We start from the raw sequence: 18,144 nt of genomic DNA, 5'->3' as shown, positions 1-18,144 counted from the left end.
CACTATAGTAGGGATCACTGATCCCAACAGACCTCTATCTCTCAGTACCTGACTTTCAATAGCTAGGCCATTAAAACCAGTTACTGTAAAGCAGGATGAACGCTTAGCCCTCTGTACAACTGGTCCTCTTTTAGAGGCATAAATATAATTATATATACACTGTGCTAAAAGGTATGTATAAGAAGTGCACAGTAAAATGATCTCAAATTAAATAATGAACCAGTGAATTATACAGTGGTGTGAAAAAGTGTTTGCCCCCTTCCTCATTTCCTGTTCCTTTGCATGTTTGTCACACTTAAGTGTTTCGGAACATCAAACCAATTTAAACAATAGTCAAGGACAACACAAGTAAACACAAAATGCAATTTGTAAATGAAGGTGTTTATTATTAAAGGTGAAAAAAAATCCAAACCATCATGGCCCTGTGTGAAAAAGTGATTGCCCCCTAAACCTAATAACTGGTTGGGCCACCCTTAGCAGCAACAACTGCAACCAAGCGTTTGCGATAACGTGCAATGAGGCTTTTACAGCGTCCTGGAGGAATTTTGGCCCACTCATCTTTGCAGAATTGTCCTAATTCAGTTACATTAGAGGGTTTTCGAGCATGAATGGCCTTTTTAAGGTCATACCACAACATCTCAATAGGATTCAGGTCAGGACTTTGGCTAGGCCACTCCAATGTCTTCATTTTGTTTTTCTTCAGCCATTCGGTGGTGGACTTGCTGGTGTGTTTAGGATCATTGTCCTGCTGCAGAGCCCAAGTTCGTTTCAGCTTGAATACACGAACAGATGGTCGGACATTCTCCTTCAGGATCTCTTGGTAGACAGCAGAATTCATAGTTCCTTTTATCACGGCAAGTCTTCCAGGTCCTGAAGCAGCAAAACAGCCCCAGACCATCACACTACCACCACCATATTTTACTGTTGGTATAATGTTCTTTTTATGAAATGCAGTGTTCCTTCTACGCCAGATATACTTGGACACACACCTTCCAAAGAGTTCCACTTTTGTCTCATCGGTCCACAGAATGTTGTCCCAAAAGTCTTGGGGATCATCAAGATGTGTTGTGGAGAAATTGAGACGAGCTTTGATGTTCTTTTTGCTCAGCAGTGGTTTTCTCCTTGGAACTCTGCCATGCAGGCCATTTTTGCCCAGTCTTTTCCTGATGGTGGAGGCATGAACGCTGACCTTAACTGAGGCAAGTGAGGCCTGCAGTTCCTTGGACGTTGTTGTGGGGTCTTTTGTGACCTCTTGGATGAGTCGTCGCTGTGCTCTTGGGGTAATTTTGGGCGGCCGGCCACTCCTGGGAAGGTTCACCACTGTTCCATGTCTTCGCCATTTGTGGATAATGGCTCTCACTGTGGTTCGCTGGATTCCCAAAGCTTGGGAAATGGCTTTATAACCCTTTCCAGACTGATAGATCTCAATTACTTTCTTTCTCAATTGTTCCTGAATTTCTTTGGGTCTCGGCATGATGTGTAGCTTTTAAGGATCTTCTGGTGGACCTTACTGTGTCAAGCAGCTCCTATTTAAGTGATGCCTTGATTGTGAACAGGTGTGGCAATAATCAGGCCTGGGTGTGGCTAGAGAAATTGAACTCAGGTGTGGACAACTACAGTTATAGTATGTTTTAACAAGGGGGGCAATCACTTTTTCACACAGGGCCATGATGGTTTGGATTTTTTTTTCACCTTTAATAATAAACACCTTCATTTACAAATTGAATTTTGTGTTTACTTGTGTTGTCCTTGACTATTGTTTAAATTGGTTTGATGTTCCGAAACACTTAAGTGTGACAAACATGCAAAGGAACAGGAAATGAGGAAGGGGGCAAACACTTTTTTACACCACTGTAAATGTTCATACACACATATCATAATATGGATATAGTTAAAGTGCCTAGTGCATAACTGTGTCTTACAAGCTAAAAAGTTGAGTTACTTACCGGTAACGTCCTTTTCCAGGAGTCTTTCAGGACAGCAACGCTACCCACCCAGTTTGTTAGAGGCAGATCTCATCGTATGAGACCGTCAGGTAAGATATATGTCTCACTCTGCCTGAGAAGTCGCCACTGCCCTGGTGGAGTGTGCCCTAATACCTTCCGGGGGCCCTACCCCCTGGACCTCATAAGCCTGAATAACGGCTGATCTAATCCATCTGGCTATTGTACGCCTAGAAGCCTTTCGATCCCTTTTCAGCTCCTGAAAATAAAACAAAAAAGGAATCAGATTTCCTAAACTGTTTAGTACTATCCAAGTACAGGAGGACGCACCTTCTAGCATCCAACTTATGAAAAACCTGTTCCTGTTCCCTCACAGGATTCGAACAGAAAGTAGGTAAAATAATTTCCTGTCCTCTGTGAAAACTAGAAGCCACCTTGGGCGAAAATGCCGGATCGGTTCTAAAAATTACTCGATCTGGAAAAACCTGAAAAAAAAGGTGCCCTAATTGAAAGGGCTTTGAGTTCACTCACTCTCTTTGCTGTAGTGATTGCCACCAAAAATACAGTTTTCAGGGTAATCAATTTCAACGCACAAGTTTCCAATGGCTCAAAAGGGTCCCCCGTAAGGGCCCATAAAACCAAAGAAAGATCCCATATAGGGAATGGGGAAACCCTCGCTGGTTTCTGTCTGGACAAGGCTTTGAAAAACCTAGCTACCCAAGGATCTTTTGCTAGTTGCTTTTCCAAAAAGAAACTCAGAGCAGATACCTGTCCCTTGAGAGTACTAATGGCTAGCCCCTTGTCCGCCCCTGACTGCAGGAATTCCAATACTGCTGTAGAGCTGTGTATATCAAAAGAACTTTCTAAACACCAGCTATTGAAACGTTTCCATACCTTTAGGTAGATAGCCTGTGTCTCCTTTCTGCAACTTAAAAGGGTTGACACTAAACGGTCCGAGAACCCCTTACCCCTCAGCAACTCTTCCTCAGAAACCAAGCTGCGAGGTTCCACCGCTCCACCTGAGGACAATAGATTGGCCCCTGTGAAAGGAGATCCTTCTGTATGGGCAAAATCCAGGGTGGTTGCACTGCTAGACCCTTCAAGATGGAAAACCACGGCCTCCTGGGCCAATGAGGTGTGACTAGAATGAGAGTCGTGTTCTCCATCTGGAACTTTCTCAGTACCGCTGGAATCAGTACAGTAGGGGGGAAAGCATAGCACTTGGAGAACCCCCAGCTCTGAGCCAGAGTGTTCACTCCAATTGCTCCATCCCACCTGTTCAGGGAGAAGAACAGACGTGTCTTTCCATTTTCCCTTGAAGCAAAAATGTCTATACATGGCATTCCCCACTTCCGGGTGATTGCCTCAAACACCCCCTGTTTCAAAACCCAGTCGCCTTCTCTCAGCATCTTCCTGCTGAGAAAATCCGCAATCTGATTCTGATCTCCCTTCAGATGTACTGCCGAAAGGGACAGAATGTTCTCTTCGGCCCATCTGAGGATGGTTTCTGTCAGGGCCCACAGTTATCTGCTGCTGGTACCTCCCTGTCTGTTGACATAGGCTACCGCTGAGGAGTTGTCTGATCGGACTCGCACGTGCTGACCCTGAAGTTCCCTCTGAAAGGCTCTGAGCGCCAAGGCTATAGCTTTTAGTTCCCTCCAGTTCGAGAACCTCTTTGCGTTCCTCCTGGTGCCCTGAACCATCCTGGCGTCCAGATATGCGCCCCAACCTATGCCGTTCGCATCGGGTGTGATAGTTTTGGACACCAGAATGACCCAATCCAGACCCTGCGACAGATTGGCCCCTTTCCTCCACCACCAGAGCGATTGCTTGACTCGCCTTGGTACTGTTACCAGGGAGTCTAAAGAACTCTGACTGTGGTCCCAAACTCCCAGAATGAAGAGCTGTAAGGGGCGGAAATGTAGCCCTGCCTACTGAACTGCTGGGAGTGAGGAGGTTAGTAAGGCCAGGGCTGACATAGCCTTCCTTACAGAGATCTGCTGGTTGCCTTGTAGAATCAACATTGCTCTGTCCACTTTCTGGATCTTTTCTACAGGAAGGAAAACTTTCTACTTTGTTGAGTCCAACCTGTAACCCAGAAAAATTATCTTTTGTGACTGGCTCAAACTGGACTTTTCCAGGTTTAAGAGCCATCCCAGATTTTCCAGAATGTCTCATGTTACCTGTATATCCAGAGACAGCTGCTCCTGGGAAGAGGCAAACAGGAGCAGATCATCTAAGTATGCTACTACCGAGATAGCTCTGAGATGTAAAAAGGCCAGAACTTCCACCAAAACCTTGGTGAAAATATGGGGGGGGGGGGGGGGGACGGGGGGAAGAGGATAGCCCGAAGGGGAGAGCCCTGAATTGCAGGTGAACCACCCCCTCTGTCGTATTTACCGCCAACCTGAGAAACTTCTGGTGACCTGCGATGGGAATGTGCAGATAGGCATCCTTCAAATCTATCAATTCCATGAAGCAGTTTAGGGGGAGAAGTGCCTTCACCGAATAGATTGAGTGCATGCGAAACCTCTTGTAGGTGACAGAGACGTTCAGAGGCCTCAGGTTCAGGATAAGCCTGAACTTTCCAATGGCTTGCGGACTACAAAAATGTGGGAATAAAAGCCCCTGCCGGCCTCTTCTGTCGGGACTCGTACTACCACCTCTTGATCCTCCAACTCCTGTAGGGAGGCAAGAAGAGCAGAAGCCTTTTCTGCACATTTTGGCAGCCCGTGACCAGAAGTCTGAGTGGAGGGGCACCTAAAAACTCCAACCTGTATCCTCTTCTTATGATCCCCAAAACAAACTGGTTGGAGGTCATCATTTCCCACTGTGGAAGGACCCCAGTCTTCCTCCCACTGTGGTTCTGTCATTTGGACTTTTTGGGCGAAAAACAGCCCCCCCACGCCCTTCGCCCTTCTGACGCAAACCTTTTTTGTTTATTTAGATTTTGGAGGAACAAGCTTGCTCTGAGGACACAACTTCCTTTTTTTTCTCTGTCAGTTTCCTTTTAATAGAAAAGGCCTTCTTCTTGTCCGTCATTCGATCCAAAACGGCCTCCAAGCCAGGACCAAACAATAAATCCCACGTGAGAGTGATTCCGTAAAGTTTGACCTTAGATCTCCCTGCCACGTCTTAAGCCATAAAGCCCGTCTGGCCAAATTAGATAAGGCTGCAGACCTTGCCGACATACGCACTGATTCTGCCATAGCGTCAGCAAGATAAGCTACCCCTTTAAGCAGCATGGGAAAAGAAGACTGGATCATTTCCTTAGAAGTTCCAGCCTCAATGTGTGCCTTTATTTGCGTTAACCAATATTCCATGCTCCGTGGCACCATTGTGGACGCCATGGCCGGTTTAAGATTACCCAGGGATTCATCTAAGGATTTTTTCAGGAGTGAATCCATACTCTTGTCCACAGGATCTGGGCATGCTCCCATATCCTCAAAAGCCAGATCAGTATGTCTGGAAACCTGTGAAAAGGCTGCATCTAGTTATAGGAGACTTATTTCATACTAACGCTTTCTCTTTCACAAAGGGAAACCTTCTTTTCAAAGTTCTAGAAAAGAAAGGTTTCCTCTCAGGGTCCTGCCATTCTTTTTTAATGGCATCAACCAAGACCTCATGGACTGGGAACACTCTCCGTTTGTGCTCCCCTAGGCCTCTATACATCTGGTCATGGAGTGATAGCTTTTTATTTTCCTCCTGAATCCCTAAAGTGGTATGAATAGCTCCCAAGAGCTCACCCACTTCCTCCAGGAAAAGTTTGTAACAAGAGGTTCTAGTAGATTCCCCATCTACTCCCTCTCCCTCAGACTCTGCTTGGGAATCAGAAGACTCACTATCTCGCTCCTCCTCAACTTCTCTAGAACCTCCAGGATCCTCACTACTCCCCGAGGGAGCATCCCTGAGACTTGGCTCACTACTCTGTTGTACTGGTGGAGGGTTAACCTGGGACTGTGGCCACTGAAAACTAGAAAACATCATTTTAAAAGATTGCACAGTGTTAGAAATTTCTTTAACCACTTAAGCCCCGGACCAATTTGCAGCCAAAGGACCAAGCCCCCTTTTGCGATTCGGCACTGCGCGCTTTAACTGACAATTGCGCGGTCGTGCGACGTGGCTCCCAAACAAAATTGGCGTCATTTTTTTCCCACAGCTAGAGCTTACTTTTGGTGGTATTTGATCACCTCTGCAGTTTTTATTTTTTGCACTATAAACAAAAATAGAGCGACAATTTTGAAAAAATGCTATATGTTTTACTATGCTATAATAAATATCCCCAAAAAATATATAAAAAAACTTTTTTCCCACAGTTTAGGCGGATACGTATTCTTCTACATATTTTTGGTAAAAAATAAAAAGAAAAAATTGCAATTAGCGATTGATTGGTTTGCACAAAAGTTAGTGTTTACAAAATAAGGGATAGTTTTATAGCATTTTTATTAATATTTTTTTTTACTAGTTATGTCAGCGATCAGCGATTTTTATTGTGACTGCTATTTAAATGCACTGATTCCTGTATAAATGACACTGGCAGTGAAGGAGTTAACCACTAGGGGGCAATGTAGGTGTTATGTATGACGTTATTTCTTTTTTTTATTGTAGGGGGCGTGGCCTGGCATGTGACGTCACTGATCGTCTTTCCCTATATCAGGGAAGAGACGATCGGTGACAGCCACAGTAGGAAGCATGGGGAGAGGTTTGTTTATACAGACCTCTCCTCGTTCTTCAGCTCTGTGACCTGATCGCGGGACACCAGCGGCGATCGGGTCTGCTGGTCTCGCGGACACGGTCACGGAGCTCAGGACCAGGTCAGGAGCGCGCCGCCGCCAGCGTGCTCCCGACCCACGGCTGGGCAGCCGTGCCATTCTGCCGACGTACATCGGCGTGACGCGGTCCTTAAGTGGTTAACCGAAGCTGCTAGCTTCCTACACTGCTCAGCTGACTGATCTCTCAGTAACCCCTCTATGCATTCTCTACAGAGTGTTTTAGACCAAGACTCCCCCAAGGTAACTCTACATGAGGACACTTTTTCTTTGAATTGTGGGGCGATTTCGATATTTCTGCAGATTTGCTCTGAAATAAAATACAGAAAAAGAGCAGTCAACCTCCATTACCCACCAGTACCAAAACCACAGTGAGCCACCAGGGGTGATTTAACCAAGAACACCATCACCAGGGTCCTAGTTAAACCCCCCCACCACCAAGGGGGAAAAAAAAAACCTGTGGAGCTTACAGGAACAAGTGTAAGGGAACACCACCCCAGGGTTCCTCTTACCTTTGTGTGGCTGGTGAAGGCACCTCCAGTAACCGCTCGAGAAGCCTCTGCTTCCGACATGTCCAGGTAAGGAACGGTGGTGCCTTGCTCCAAAATGCTGTCCCTGCAGACAAAGAAGCAGGAGCCCCAGCCAAGCGTTCGGTCCGCCTTTCAAATCCCACTGCCGGAACCGGAAGCCACGGGTTAAATAGAAACACTGACCCCCGCGCCGGAACTGAGGTCACCCGCCATCCGGCTCTGCGCATCAGCTCCTCGCTGAAAGGGCGGACATCACACGCCACCGTTTGGCCACCCCAGGCACTCCAAAGCAGACCCATCCAGCCTGCCACTTGCCCAAGAGAGGCTGAAGGTGCGCAGATGTCTGAGTAGTTGGCTCCCTAGCCACTTAGACATAAAAGGTATGCTGGACACAGAGGGAGAGCGACCCCCCCCTGCACACCTCAGCACGGGGAACAAGAGAGAGAGAGAGAGAGAGAGAAATACACCCCGGCTCCCCCCTGCTCCAGAATGGCTGACCATAGCCTCCCCAGCTACTTCAGCCCCTGGTCCCTTCAGCGGTGTCTCCCCACCGGAGGAAACACCAGAACTGAGGGGCCGGCAGGGCGGTGAGGCTTAAATTTTGAAATCTAAGGTGGTGTTTCCTGAGAGAGGAGGAGCCAAGGTCTCTCTAGGGTGCTGTCCTGAAAGACAGGAGGGGAATTTTTTTAATATATATATTATATATTTTTTGGCTTGTAATACACAGTTATGCACTAGGCACTTTAACTATACCCATAGTATTATATGAGCAGTGATGTAAGTAACTCAGTTAAAAACAGTTACTTAACGCAGTTACTTTAGAGGGTAACGAGTAATCTGACTGATTACTCTTCCCCTCATGGTACCTCAGTTCCCATTACTTGGGCGGTGTTACCGCAATTACATCTACGCCCGGGAGTGCTGCTGTGGCAGCACTTTCGCCCGCTGAGCTGAGAAGAGGCTGAGACTCAGAGAGACTGTCTGGACCGCCCCATCACGCCCCGCCTATCCAGAGAGAGAGAATGTAGGGAGGTGTGGCAGACACTGAAAAATTAAGTCAGCTGACACCAATCGAGTGAAGGGGAGGGTCTCTCTCACTCCCCATGAGGAAAGGCATCCCTGGAGGCATTCAAGTGACTGTCTGATGATTCGAATTGCAGTGCAATCGATCCATCCCAAGTCCTCCACCACCTCTGCTTCTTACTGATCCCATCCCTACCCACCCACCATCACTTCTACAACAGAGGTGATGGGGGGGATACGGTATGGATGAGATGTGTGTGTGTGTGGGGGGGGGGGGGGGGGGTCGTGGGATCAGTAAGAGGCAGAGGTGGTGGTGCGAGAGGATGGCACCACCACTGCTGCCACCCCCCCCAGTACCACCGCTGCCTAACACCCCCCCCCCCCCAAGTACTGTAGACCACCACCACTGCCAACCCCCCCCCCCCCCAGGTACCACCGCTGCCACCCCCCCCAGTACCACCGCTGCCACCCCCCCCCCCCCCCCCCCCCCCAAGTACCACTGCTGGCACCCCCTCAAGTACCACCGCTGGCACCCCCTCAAGTACCACCGCTGCCACCCCCTCAAGTACCACCGCTGCCACCCCGTCACAGTTACTTTGCTGAGTAACCAATTACTTTTCCAATGTAGTAATTGAGTTACTATCGCAATTACTTTTTGGGAGAAGTAATTTGTAACTTAACTAATTACTTTTTTTTCTAAGTAAGATGACCAACACTGGATATGAGTGTATTAACATTTATAATTCACTGGTTCATTATTTAATTGAGCTCATTTACTGTGCACTTCTTATACATACCTTTTAGCGCAGCATAGATTTGTTTTTGCACAATATATGTGATGTATGTAATGCTAGCAACTTCAGGTATTTTATTTACGTTTGGCATCTAGGAATTGGTGGCTCACAGGATTGTCTATTTTCCTCTTTTAGAGGTAGCTTCCTAGGGACGTTAGCGTACTGAGAAACGTTTGGGGACCGCAAAGTGCGACTTTGGTTGTTCCCATTCCTATTAGGTAAACCTATTAAAATAAGGCAGATAAGGAAGGGAGTGCCGCAGTTTGGACCCAGCAACACCAATGTCATCATCGATTTAATATATTCCAGGACAGGAAGAGGAGCATAGGGGAGGAAGAGGAGCTCTGGCATCTTCACGAGGTTGCGGCAGTCTCTAGCGTCTCACTAGACTAACGAAAAATTGCCACCGGCTGGAGACCAGCCAGACCAAGGGAAAATGGCAGCGTGATGTCATTGGACCACCCAAACATGACAAAAAATGACAAAAAATGCTGAAGTATGCTGCCAGGATCCTCTCTGTGCCTTCAATATCGCTGCACCCTCTGCAAAGGGACCCCCCCCCCCTTCCAAAAAGATACTGTACTCCCTCACGTAGGGTGAACATTTAAGGGGACAACACTGTGCTCTCTGCACCGGGACCCCCAAACTGAAAACTACCGCACACTGAACAAAGGGCAGGGCATGCACCTAGGGGTCTTTTGCACTGGAAAAATATCGCCAGGTGGAGGGTACCCGTGTCCATCCCAAACTGCACAAAGGGGGGACTGTACTTACCGATCTATGGTGCGGGTGACCCTCCAGACAGAACTCCTTGCCACCGAAGAGGGGGGCTGTCGGCCAAGGGACCGCTGCGACTCGGACCAGGGTCCGTTCGTATGCGACCTTGCAAGACGTTCAACTCGTGGGCAAGCCTCCTTCCGTTGAGGCTATGTCGCAGCCGACCTAGCGCATATCTGTGGTCTGCACATGCCTGCTGGCTGGAGAACACTAGATCTAGATTATCCAGCCCGTCACCCAGCCCGGCAGTTGAATGCAGATCTTCCAGGAGAAAATGCTTGAAAGAAAGACAAAAACTAAAAGATCCCAGCAAGGAGCTAGGTCCTTACTTCTGACTAGACAGAAATAAACTAAATACCTAGAGCAGGGAGGGGGTTATATACTGATTGAGGACAGGCCATGGGTGTAGCCAGGTGTTTTTTGTTCTGCCTAGTCCTCCTCCTGCAGAAGCGATATAACCCAATGGTCAAGATTAAGGAGGCATTGTATCCGCCAATGAACGAAAGAGATAAAGTATTTGATCCCCTGCTGATTTTCTATGTTTGCCCACTGACAAATTATCAGTCCATTTTTAATGGTAGGTTTATTTGACAGGGAGAGACAGAACAACAAAAAAAAATCCAGAAAAACACATTTTGAAAAATTTATAAATTGATTTGCATTTTTTTTTTAAAGTGAAATAACTATTTGACCCCTTCACAAAACATGCCTTAGTACTTGGTGGCAAAAGCCTTGTTAGCAATCACGGAGGTCAGATGTTTCTTGTAGTTGGCCAGAGGGGCGTTGCTAGGTCTGCAAAAGATCTAGGGCTAGAGCCCATCAGTCACCAGCCTTTTTGCAGGCTGGGGGGGCACGCCAGTAGTAAGCAATTTTTCACAGGCTATGGCTGGTGTTGGCGCTTCAATCATTATGGCACCATGGTTGATCTGGTGTCAGGGTGATTGAAGCGCATTGTTTCTATTGTTACATTCTAATATATAATAAAGTCGTTCAACTCATCATAATGCAGAATTAGTGGGAGCCCTGGGCATGTCACTTTCACCTGCCTCTAGATGCAGCATGTCACTTGCCACCATCGCCTGTCACCAGATGCAGCTTGTTACTTGCCACAGTCACCTGCCACTAGATGTGTATTGTCACTTATCATTTGCAGATTGTCACTTGCCACATCACCTGCCACTATTTGCAGATTGTCACTTGCCACCAGTTGTGGGTTGTCACTTGCCACATCACCTGGCACCAGATGTGGATTTTCACTTATGCCAGCCAGTGCCACCAAATGTGCATTGTCGCTGCATTGCTGGCAGCACTGGTCCATTTAGTGAGGGCAGGAGAGCAGTGATGCGGGCAGGCAGTGACAGATTGTTAATCTCGCTGCTCCCCTGTCATTGAAGATGCCCATGCTGTGAGGGCAGAAGAGCGCTGGTGTGTGGCAGGCACTGAGAGAGGATGTCATCTCCCTGCTTCCTACCACACCTTGCTCCCACATTGAAGAGGCCCGGCTGTGAGGGCGGAAGAGTGGTCATGTGGAGTGGGCGAAAAGAGATGTCATCTCTGCTCATCCACCTGCTCACTTCTCGCCTCTCTAATGCAGTTTGCCCGCTGCAGTCATGACCCTGCGGCAAGAGATAAGAGGCTAGGGGCCCCAGATTCGGGGCTATAGCCCCAATAGCCACCCCAGTCGACACCACTGGTTTGCCACCAGGTTTGCACACATCTCACGAGGGATTTTGTCCCACTTCTCTTTGCAGATCCTATTCAAGTGATTAAGGTTTTGAGGCTGACGTTTGGTAACCCGAACCTTCACCTCCACATATTTTCTATGGGATTAAGATCGGGAGTCTGGCTAGGCCACTCCAGGACCTTAATGTGTTTCTTCTTGAGCCAGACCTTTGTTACCTTGGCCATGTGTTTTGGCTCATTTCCATCCATGACCCATTTTCAATGCCCTGGCTGAGGGAAGGAGGTTCACAATCAATCAATCAATCACCTGCCACTATTTGCAGATTGTCACTTGCCACCAGTTGTGGGTTGTCACTTGCCACATCACCTGGCACCAGATGTGGATTTTCACTTATGCCAGCCAGTGCCACCAAATGTGCATTGTCGCTGCATTGCTGGCAGCACTGGTCCATTTAGTGAGGGCAGGAGAGCAGTGATGCGGGCAGGCAGTGACAGATTGTTAATCTCGCTGCTCCCCTGTCATTGAAGATGCCCATGCTGTGAGGGCAGAAGAGCGCTGGTGTGTGGCAGGCACAGAGAGGATGTCATCTCCCTGCTTCCTACCACACCTTGCTCCCACATTGAAGAGGCCCGGCTGTGAGGGCGGAAGAGTGGTCATGTGGAGTGGGCGAAAAGAGATGTCATCTCTGCTCATCCACCTGCTCACTTCTCGCCTCTCTAATGCAGTTTGCCCGCTGCAGTCATGACCCTGCGGCAAGAGATAAGAGGCTAGGGGCCCCAGATTCGGGGCTATAGCCCCAATAGCCACCCCAGTCGACACCACTGGTTTGCCACCAGGTTTGCACACATCTCACGAGGGATTTTGTCCCACTTCTCTTTGCAGATCCTATTCAAGTGATTAAGGTTTTGAGGCTGACGTTTGGTAACCCGAACCTTCACCTCCACATATTTTCTATGGGATTAAGATCGGGAGTCTGGCTAGGCCACTCCAGGACCTTAATGTGTTTCTTCTTGAGCCAGACCTTTGTTACCTTGGCCATGTGTTTTGGCTCATTTCCATCCATGACCCATTTTCAATGCCCTGGCTGAGGGAAGGAGGTTCACAATCAAGATTTGGTGGTACATGGCTCCGTCCATCGTCCCTTTGATGTGGTGAAGTTGTCCTGTTCCCTTAGCATAAAAACACCCCCAAAGCATAATGTTTCCACCTCTATGTTTGACGGTGAAGATGGTGTTCTTGGGGTCATAGGCAGCATTCCTCCTCCTCCAAAAACATTGAGTTGATGCCAAAGAGCTGGATTTTTGTCTCATCTGCTCAAAACGCTTTCAACCAGTTCTCCGAATCATTCAGATGTTCATTAGCAAATTTCAGACGGGCCTGTACATGTAATTTGAGTGAGGAGACCTTGCGGGCGCTGCATGATTTCAGTCCTTCACAGCATAGTCTGTTACCAAATGTTTTCTTAGCGACTATGATCCCCAGCTACCTTGAGATCATTGATGAGATTCTCCTGTGTAGTTCTGGGCTGATTCCTCGCCATTCTCATGATCATTGAAACTCCATGAGGTGAGATATTGCACGAAGCCCCAGACCGAGGGAGATTGACAGTTATTTTGTGTTTCTTCCATTTGTGAATAATTGCACCATTGTCGCCCTCTCTCCAAGCTGCTTGATGATGGTCTTATAGCCCATTCCAGCCTTGTGTAGGTAAATCTTGTCCCTGACATCCTTGGACAGCTCTTTGGTCTTAGCCATGGTGGAGAGATTGCAATCTGATTAATTGCTTCTGTGGACAGGTGTTAAGCGGAGATTAGGAGCACTCCGTTTAAGAGAGTGCTCCTAATCCCAGTTCGTTACCTGTATAGAAGACATCTGGGAGCCAGAAATCTTGCTGACCGATGGGGGATAAAATATGTATTTTACTTATTAAAATGCAAATAAATGTAAAACTTTTTTGAAATGTGTTTTATCTGGATATTTTTGTTGTTATTCTGTCTCACTGTTAAAATAAACCCATCATTAAAATTATAGACTGGTCATTTCTTTGTCAGTGGGCAGATGGACAAAATCAGCAGGGGAGCAAATATTTTTTCACTCACTGTAACCCCTGTATTCCACTTCCAACCGAGGACGTAATTTGTTTATGGCCCGGTCGGCAAGTAATTAAACCTAACATTATGCTTTGTACGTTAACACACTTACCTTTCAAGGCAGGAGGAATAGATTTTGGAGTTGTGAAAATATATTCAGGAGAAAAAGGTCCTTCCCCAGCCTCATTGCATGCCTGAATACGAAACTTATAGGATGTGGACTCATTAAGTCTCTGTACTTTGTATGTGTGGCATGGACCTCTGTATAAGGATATAAACCTGGAACAAAGATTAACACACATTTGTAGATTTGTTTATCAATATGAATTCACATCATGCAATATAACAAACTTTCAAAACTGATCTGCAATTACTATAAAAGTGCATTAGCAGCAGGAGGAAAGGTTCAGAGAGGTGAGGGTGCATGCATGTGGCCGCCTATAGCTCATATTTTGTTGCTGTAGCCACACAGCTAAGATCTGATATGCAAATTGAGACTTCAGAAAATGAAACCATTGTAGGCCCTCACCCATTTTTTCTCCCACCACTCCACTGCTGGCTTATAAATTAGGTAAGTGACTTTATAGTCACAAAAAGGGAGGAATTGGAAGTAGGTGGTGAGACTAAGCCTAACTTCATCTACTAAAGGAGATGAAGGAATGTTTTTGAATTATTAGCACAATACACTTGTAAATAAAAGCATAGGTAGAATACATAGCACTTGATTAGACTTCATTACAACTTAGGTTAGCATTGGAGAAAGATGAGGTACACCACGCAGGTGACAGGGTGTTTGTAAACTCATTCTGGATTATGGTTCTTCAACAAATATTGGGCAGCCTATATGGCATATAAAGGGGATTGGGATAACTCAAACCACCCTATCATCCAAGACCTCCTATAGGTAGAAAAGCAGGGTGTGAGGAGGGAGAAGGGAATGGCAACCCAGCAGGAATATTGTCATACCAGGACAGGAACAGGAAATCCAGGAGGGGGAGGAGAGGGGAAGGAGGAGGAACCCGAGGCAACCACTCATAAGGCGCAACAGAAACCACGAGGGGCAGCCATAACCCTGGGGAGAGGGGGCCCAAATATAACAAAGTAGCACAGGTTCCCAGGTCAACACACGAAGATCCAGTAATCATTTATACAGTAATGTGCCTAGCCTCTGTCCACGATGCCCAGATTTTATCACATTTTGTGGACAATTACGCTCTATATAAGTAAGCTTATATAAAAGGTAGTAGATGGTTTATCAGGGTCTTCTAAGTCGAAGGCATGGGGGGGGGGGGGGGTCAGGGAGCTTCCACGTGGATAAAATAATCTTCCTGATGTAGTAAGCAGCATAAAATACAAACTTAGTATGTTTAGTAGTAGCCAGATTATCGGCGATAACCAGAAGGAATATTAGCGGATCCATGTCCAATTGAAGCCCAGCCATCCTGTTCATGTCAGCTACCACTGCTCGCCAATAGGTCTGGAGGAGAGGGCACGACCACACCATGTGAATAAAGGTCCTCACCAACTGCCTGCACTTCAAAACATGTGCCCCCTGTCCCCGGGTAAATAACGGACAGCCTGTGTCAAGTATAGTACACCTGATGTAAGAACTTCAGTTGTACAAAGCGATTCCTGGCAGATATAAGTGAGATGCATTGTTGCAACCCCTCAGTCCAATCCTACTCCATCAAGGCAGAGACATCCTGCTGCCACAAATTAAACAGTCCAAGCATTTTAAAGATGTCTCTGCAGGTGAGTCTGAGATAAATAGAGGACAGTGTCTGATCAATATCATTAGTTGTGAGGAGGGATTCGACTGAATGGGCAACAAGAACCACTCCATCGGGGAATTGTGCCCGGGCAGCATGTTTGAGCTGCAAGTACCTGAAGAACATCCACGGAGGAAATTTTAATTTACATTTCATCTCAACAAACAAGAGAAGACGTCCTTCAGGTAGAATATGGCGCAGCGTCCGAATCTCATATCTAGCCCAGATCTGTGGCTCCGGAACAGATCGGAAATGCAGTAAAGTAGGGTTGCCACACAACAGGGTATGTGGAGAGACAGTGCCAGGTTCTTGTAGATGCAGGGAAACTTGTTTCCAGACTGCAATTGTTGCCTTCATGGGGGTAGTGACCTAGAGGCTATATCTCGGGCCTCTGTATACTAGAGTGCTAAGTTCCGAGTAAGATCCTAGGAGCGCTGCCTACAAATTCAATGCTGGATTGGATGTCTTGGGCAAACCACCACGTTACAGTAACCAGCATCACCGCCCAATAATATTTCTTAAAGTTAGGCAGAGATAGTCCACCCTCCATCAAGGAAAGCTGCAGTGTAGATTTAGCCACTCTAGGGGTCCAGCTCGCCCAAACAAAGGAGGTAATGGCCTAATCCAATTTAATAAAAATGGCATTAGGGATAGGGACCAGGGTGTGATGGAAGGCATAGAGGAACTTCGGAAGGAAGGACATTTTAATTAGATTCACTCTCCCTACTGGGGTCAGTGGCAAAGCTTTCCACACTGAACAGTGCCAAAGAAATTGTTGTAGGATAGGATATAGATTATCCTCTAAGTAACATTTTGGGTCTTTTTGAATATATATTCCTAGGTACTTAAAGCGGAAGTAAACCTAACGATTTAATAGTTCCAAAAAAACGTTACATTCCCGGCATGCCAGAAATGCTAACTGTTACATTGGTTGTGCTCTCAACCAAACTGTCACACCATCCAATGGCTGGAGTCACAACTGATCACATGGGCAGCATTATTGCAGTTGAAGATTAAACAGAGGCCAAGATGGCAGCTTCCATAGCTGAAAATAATAGGAGGGTTTACTTCCACTTTAAATTGTGACACGCATTTAAGGGGGATCTGTAAATTAGCTGTAGGTGTACTATCACATAAGGAGAACAGGAGTGATTTGTCCCAGTTCCCCCTGATACCCGAGAAGGAGCCAAAGTGGTCAATGATAGCTAGAGCTGCCGTCAACGCCTGTTGGGCATCTCAGAGATATAAAAGCGTGTCGTAGGCGTATAAGGATACCTTTTTCGACTAGTGGGGGAAAGGAAATACCATGCACCTCCCCCGTGGTTCTCAGGAGCACCGCCAAAGGCTCAATAGCCAGTGCAAAGAGGGCCGGAGGAAAAGGGGGCCAACAATACACCACTGGTATGGACTCTGGCCGACGGGGCCGAATATATTAAACGTAGCCAAGAGATGAAGTTGGGCCCCAACCTAAATTTGTGTAGAAGCAGCCATAAATATTCCCACTCCACCGAGTCAAAGGCTTTCTTGCCATGCAGAGAAGCCCACCCCAGTGCCCCCCCCCAGCAGTCGAACCCGCAATAACTGTATGAAGCCGCCTCAGGTTGATATCCATGCCCTTACCCTGCGTAAACCTGGTTTGTCACCGTGGATCAGTGACAGGACTACTTTATTGAGGTGGGTCTCCAAGACCTTCGCAAGTATCTTCACACCCACATTGAGGAGCGAAATTGGTCTATACGAAGAGCGAAGAGCAGAATTCTTGATCCTTGTCAGGCTTAGACATCACTACAATGATAGCCCTAGACATAGAGGGAGGCAGGGAGAAAGACAGGACCTCTAATGTCACATACAAACGACCAGACTTTCCGGCAGACTAGGTCAGACGGTCTTCCCGACGGACTTTCAGCGGAGTTCCGACTGACTTTCTGAATGTACTTGGCCACACACTAACGGACTAATTTTGAACGTGATGACGTAAGACGGGACTAAAAAAGGAAATTCAATAGCCAGTAGCTAATAGCTTCCCTTGCGTCGTATTTGGTCCGTCGGACCAGCATACAGACAAATGGTTTTCCCGATAGGAATGGAGTACGTCGGGCAGATTTGAAACATGTTCTATGTCTAGGTCCGTCTGATTTTTTAATTCAAAAATGATCGGATTAGCCCACACACGATCGGATTGTCTGGCAGACTATTTCTGTCGGACCTAGTCTGCCAGAAAGTCCAGTTGTGTGTATGCGGCATAAGAGTCTACTGGTCAGTGTTTCCACATGGGCTTTATAAAATTCCGCAGGAAAGCCATCATCCCCAGGGTCTTCCCTGACTGTAGGGAACTGATAGCACATTGGAGCTCCTTTAGGGTGAGCGGAGTGTCAAGCCCCTGGTGTGCCTCCTCAGAAAGCGACGGAAGGTGAATACCATCAACAAAATCACATAGTTCAGCCACTGAGTACTCAGTACTGAGTACTAGAGAGCCTTGTAAAAGGAGGCAAAGCGACCATTGATATCTCTGGGATCAGACAGCAGATTTGCAGTAGCGTCTTTAATGGCTTAAGGACCGCCAAATGCCAATGTATGTCGGCAGAATGGCATGGCTGGGCACAAGCACGTACAAGTACGTTGCTCTTTAAGTGCCCAGCCGTGGGTCGTGAGCGCGCCGCTGGCGGTGCACTCACGACCCGGTCCTGAGCTCCGTGAGCATGGCACCCATGGACTCGATCGCTGCCGGTGTCCCGTGATGGGGTCACAGAGCTGAAGAATGAGGA

General features: G+C 47.2%; 1 protein-coding gene across 4 annotated transcripts in view; it reads right to left on the bottom strand.

The window, feature by feature from the left end:
• Window positions 1-18,144, bottom strand: part of FNDC3A (fibronectin type III domain containing 3A) — a 443,791-nt gene that overhangs the window by 45,436 nt on the left and 380,211 nt on the right. For all 4 annotated transcript variants that reach the window (XM_077484274.1, XM_077484275.1, XM_077484276.1 and 1 more), the window contains one exon: window positions 13,723-13,889. In XM_077484274.1, the coding sequence (XP_077340400.1) occupies window positions 13,723-13,889 (167 nt within the window). The remainder of the gene's footprint in view (window positions 1-13,722; window positions 13,890-18,144) is intronic.

Source organism: Lithobates pipiens, unplaced genomic scaffold (assembly GCF_037356315.1).
Source record: "Lithobates pipiens isolate NorthernLeopardFrog02 unplaced genomic scaffold, aLitPip1_a1.2 Scaffold_16, whole genome shotgun sequence".
NCBI classification, from domain to species: domain Eukaryota; kingdom Metazoa; phylum Chordata; class Amphibia; order Anura; family Ranidae; genus Lithobates; species Lithobates pipiens.
This window is presented reverse-complemented; position numbering and strand designations above follow the sequence as displayed.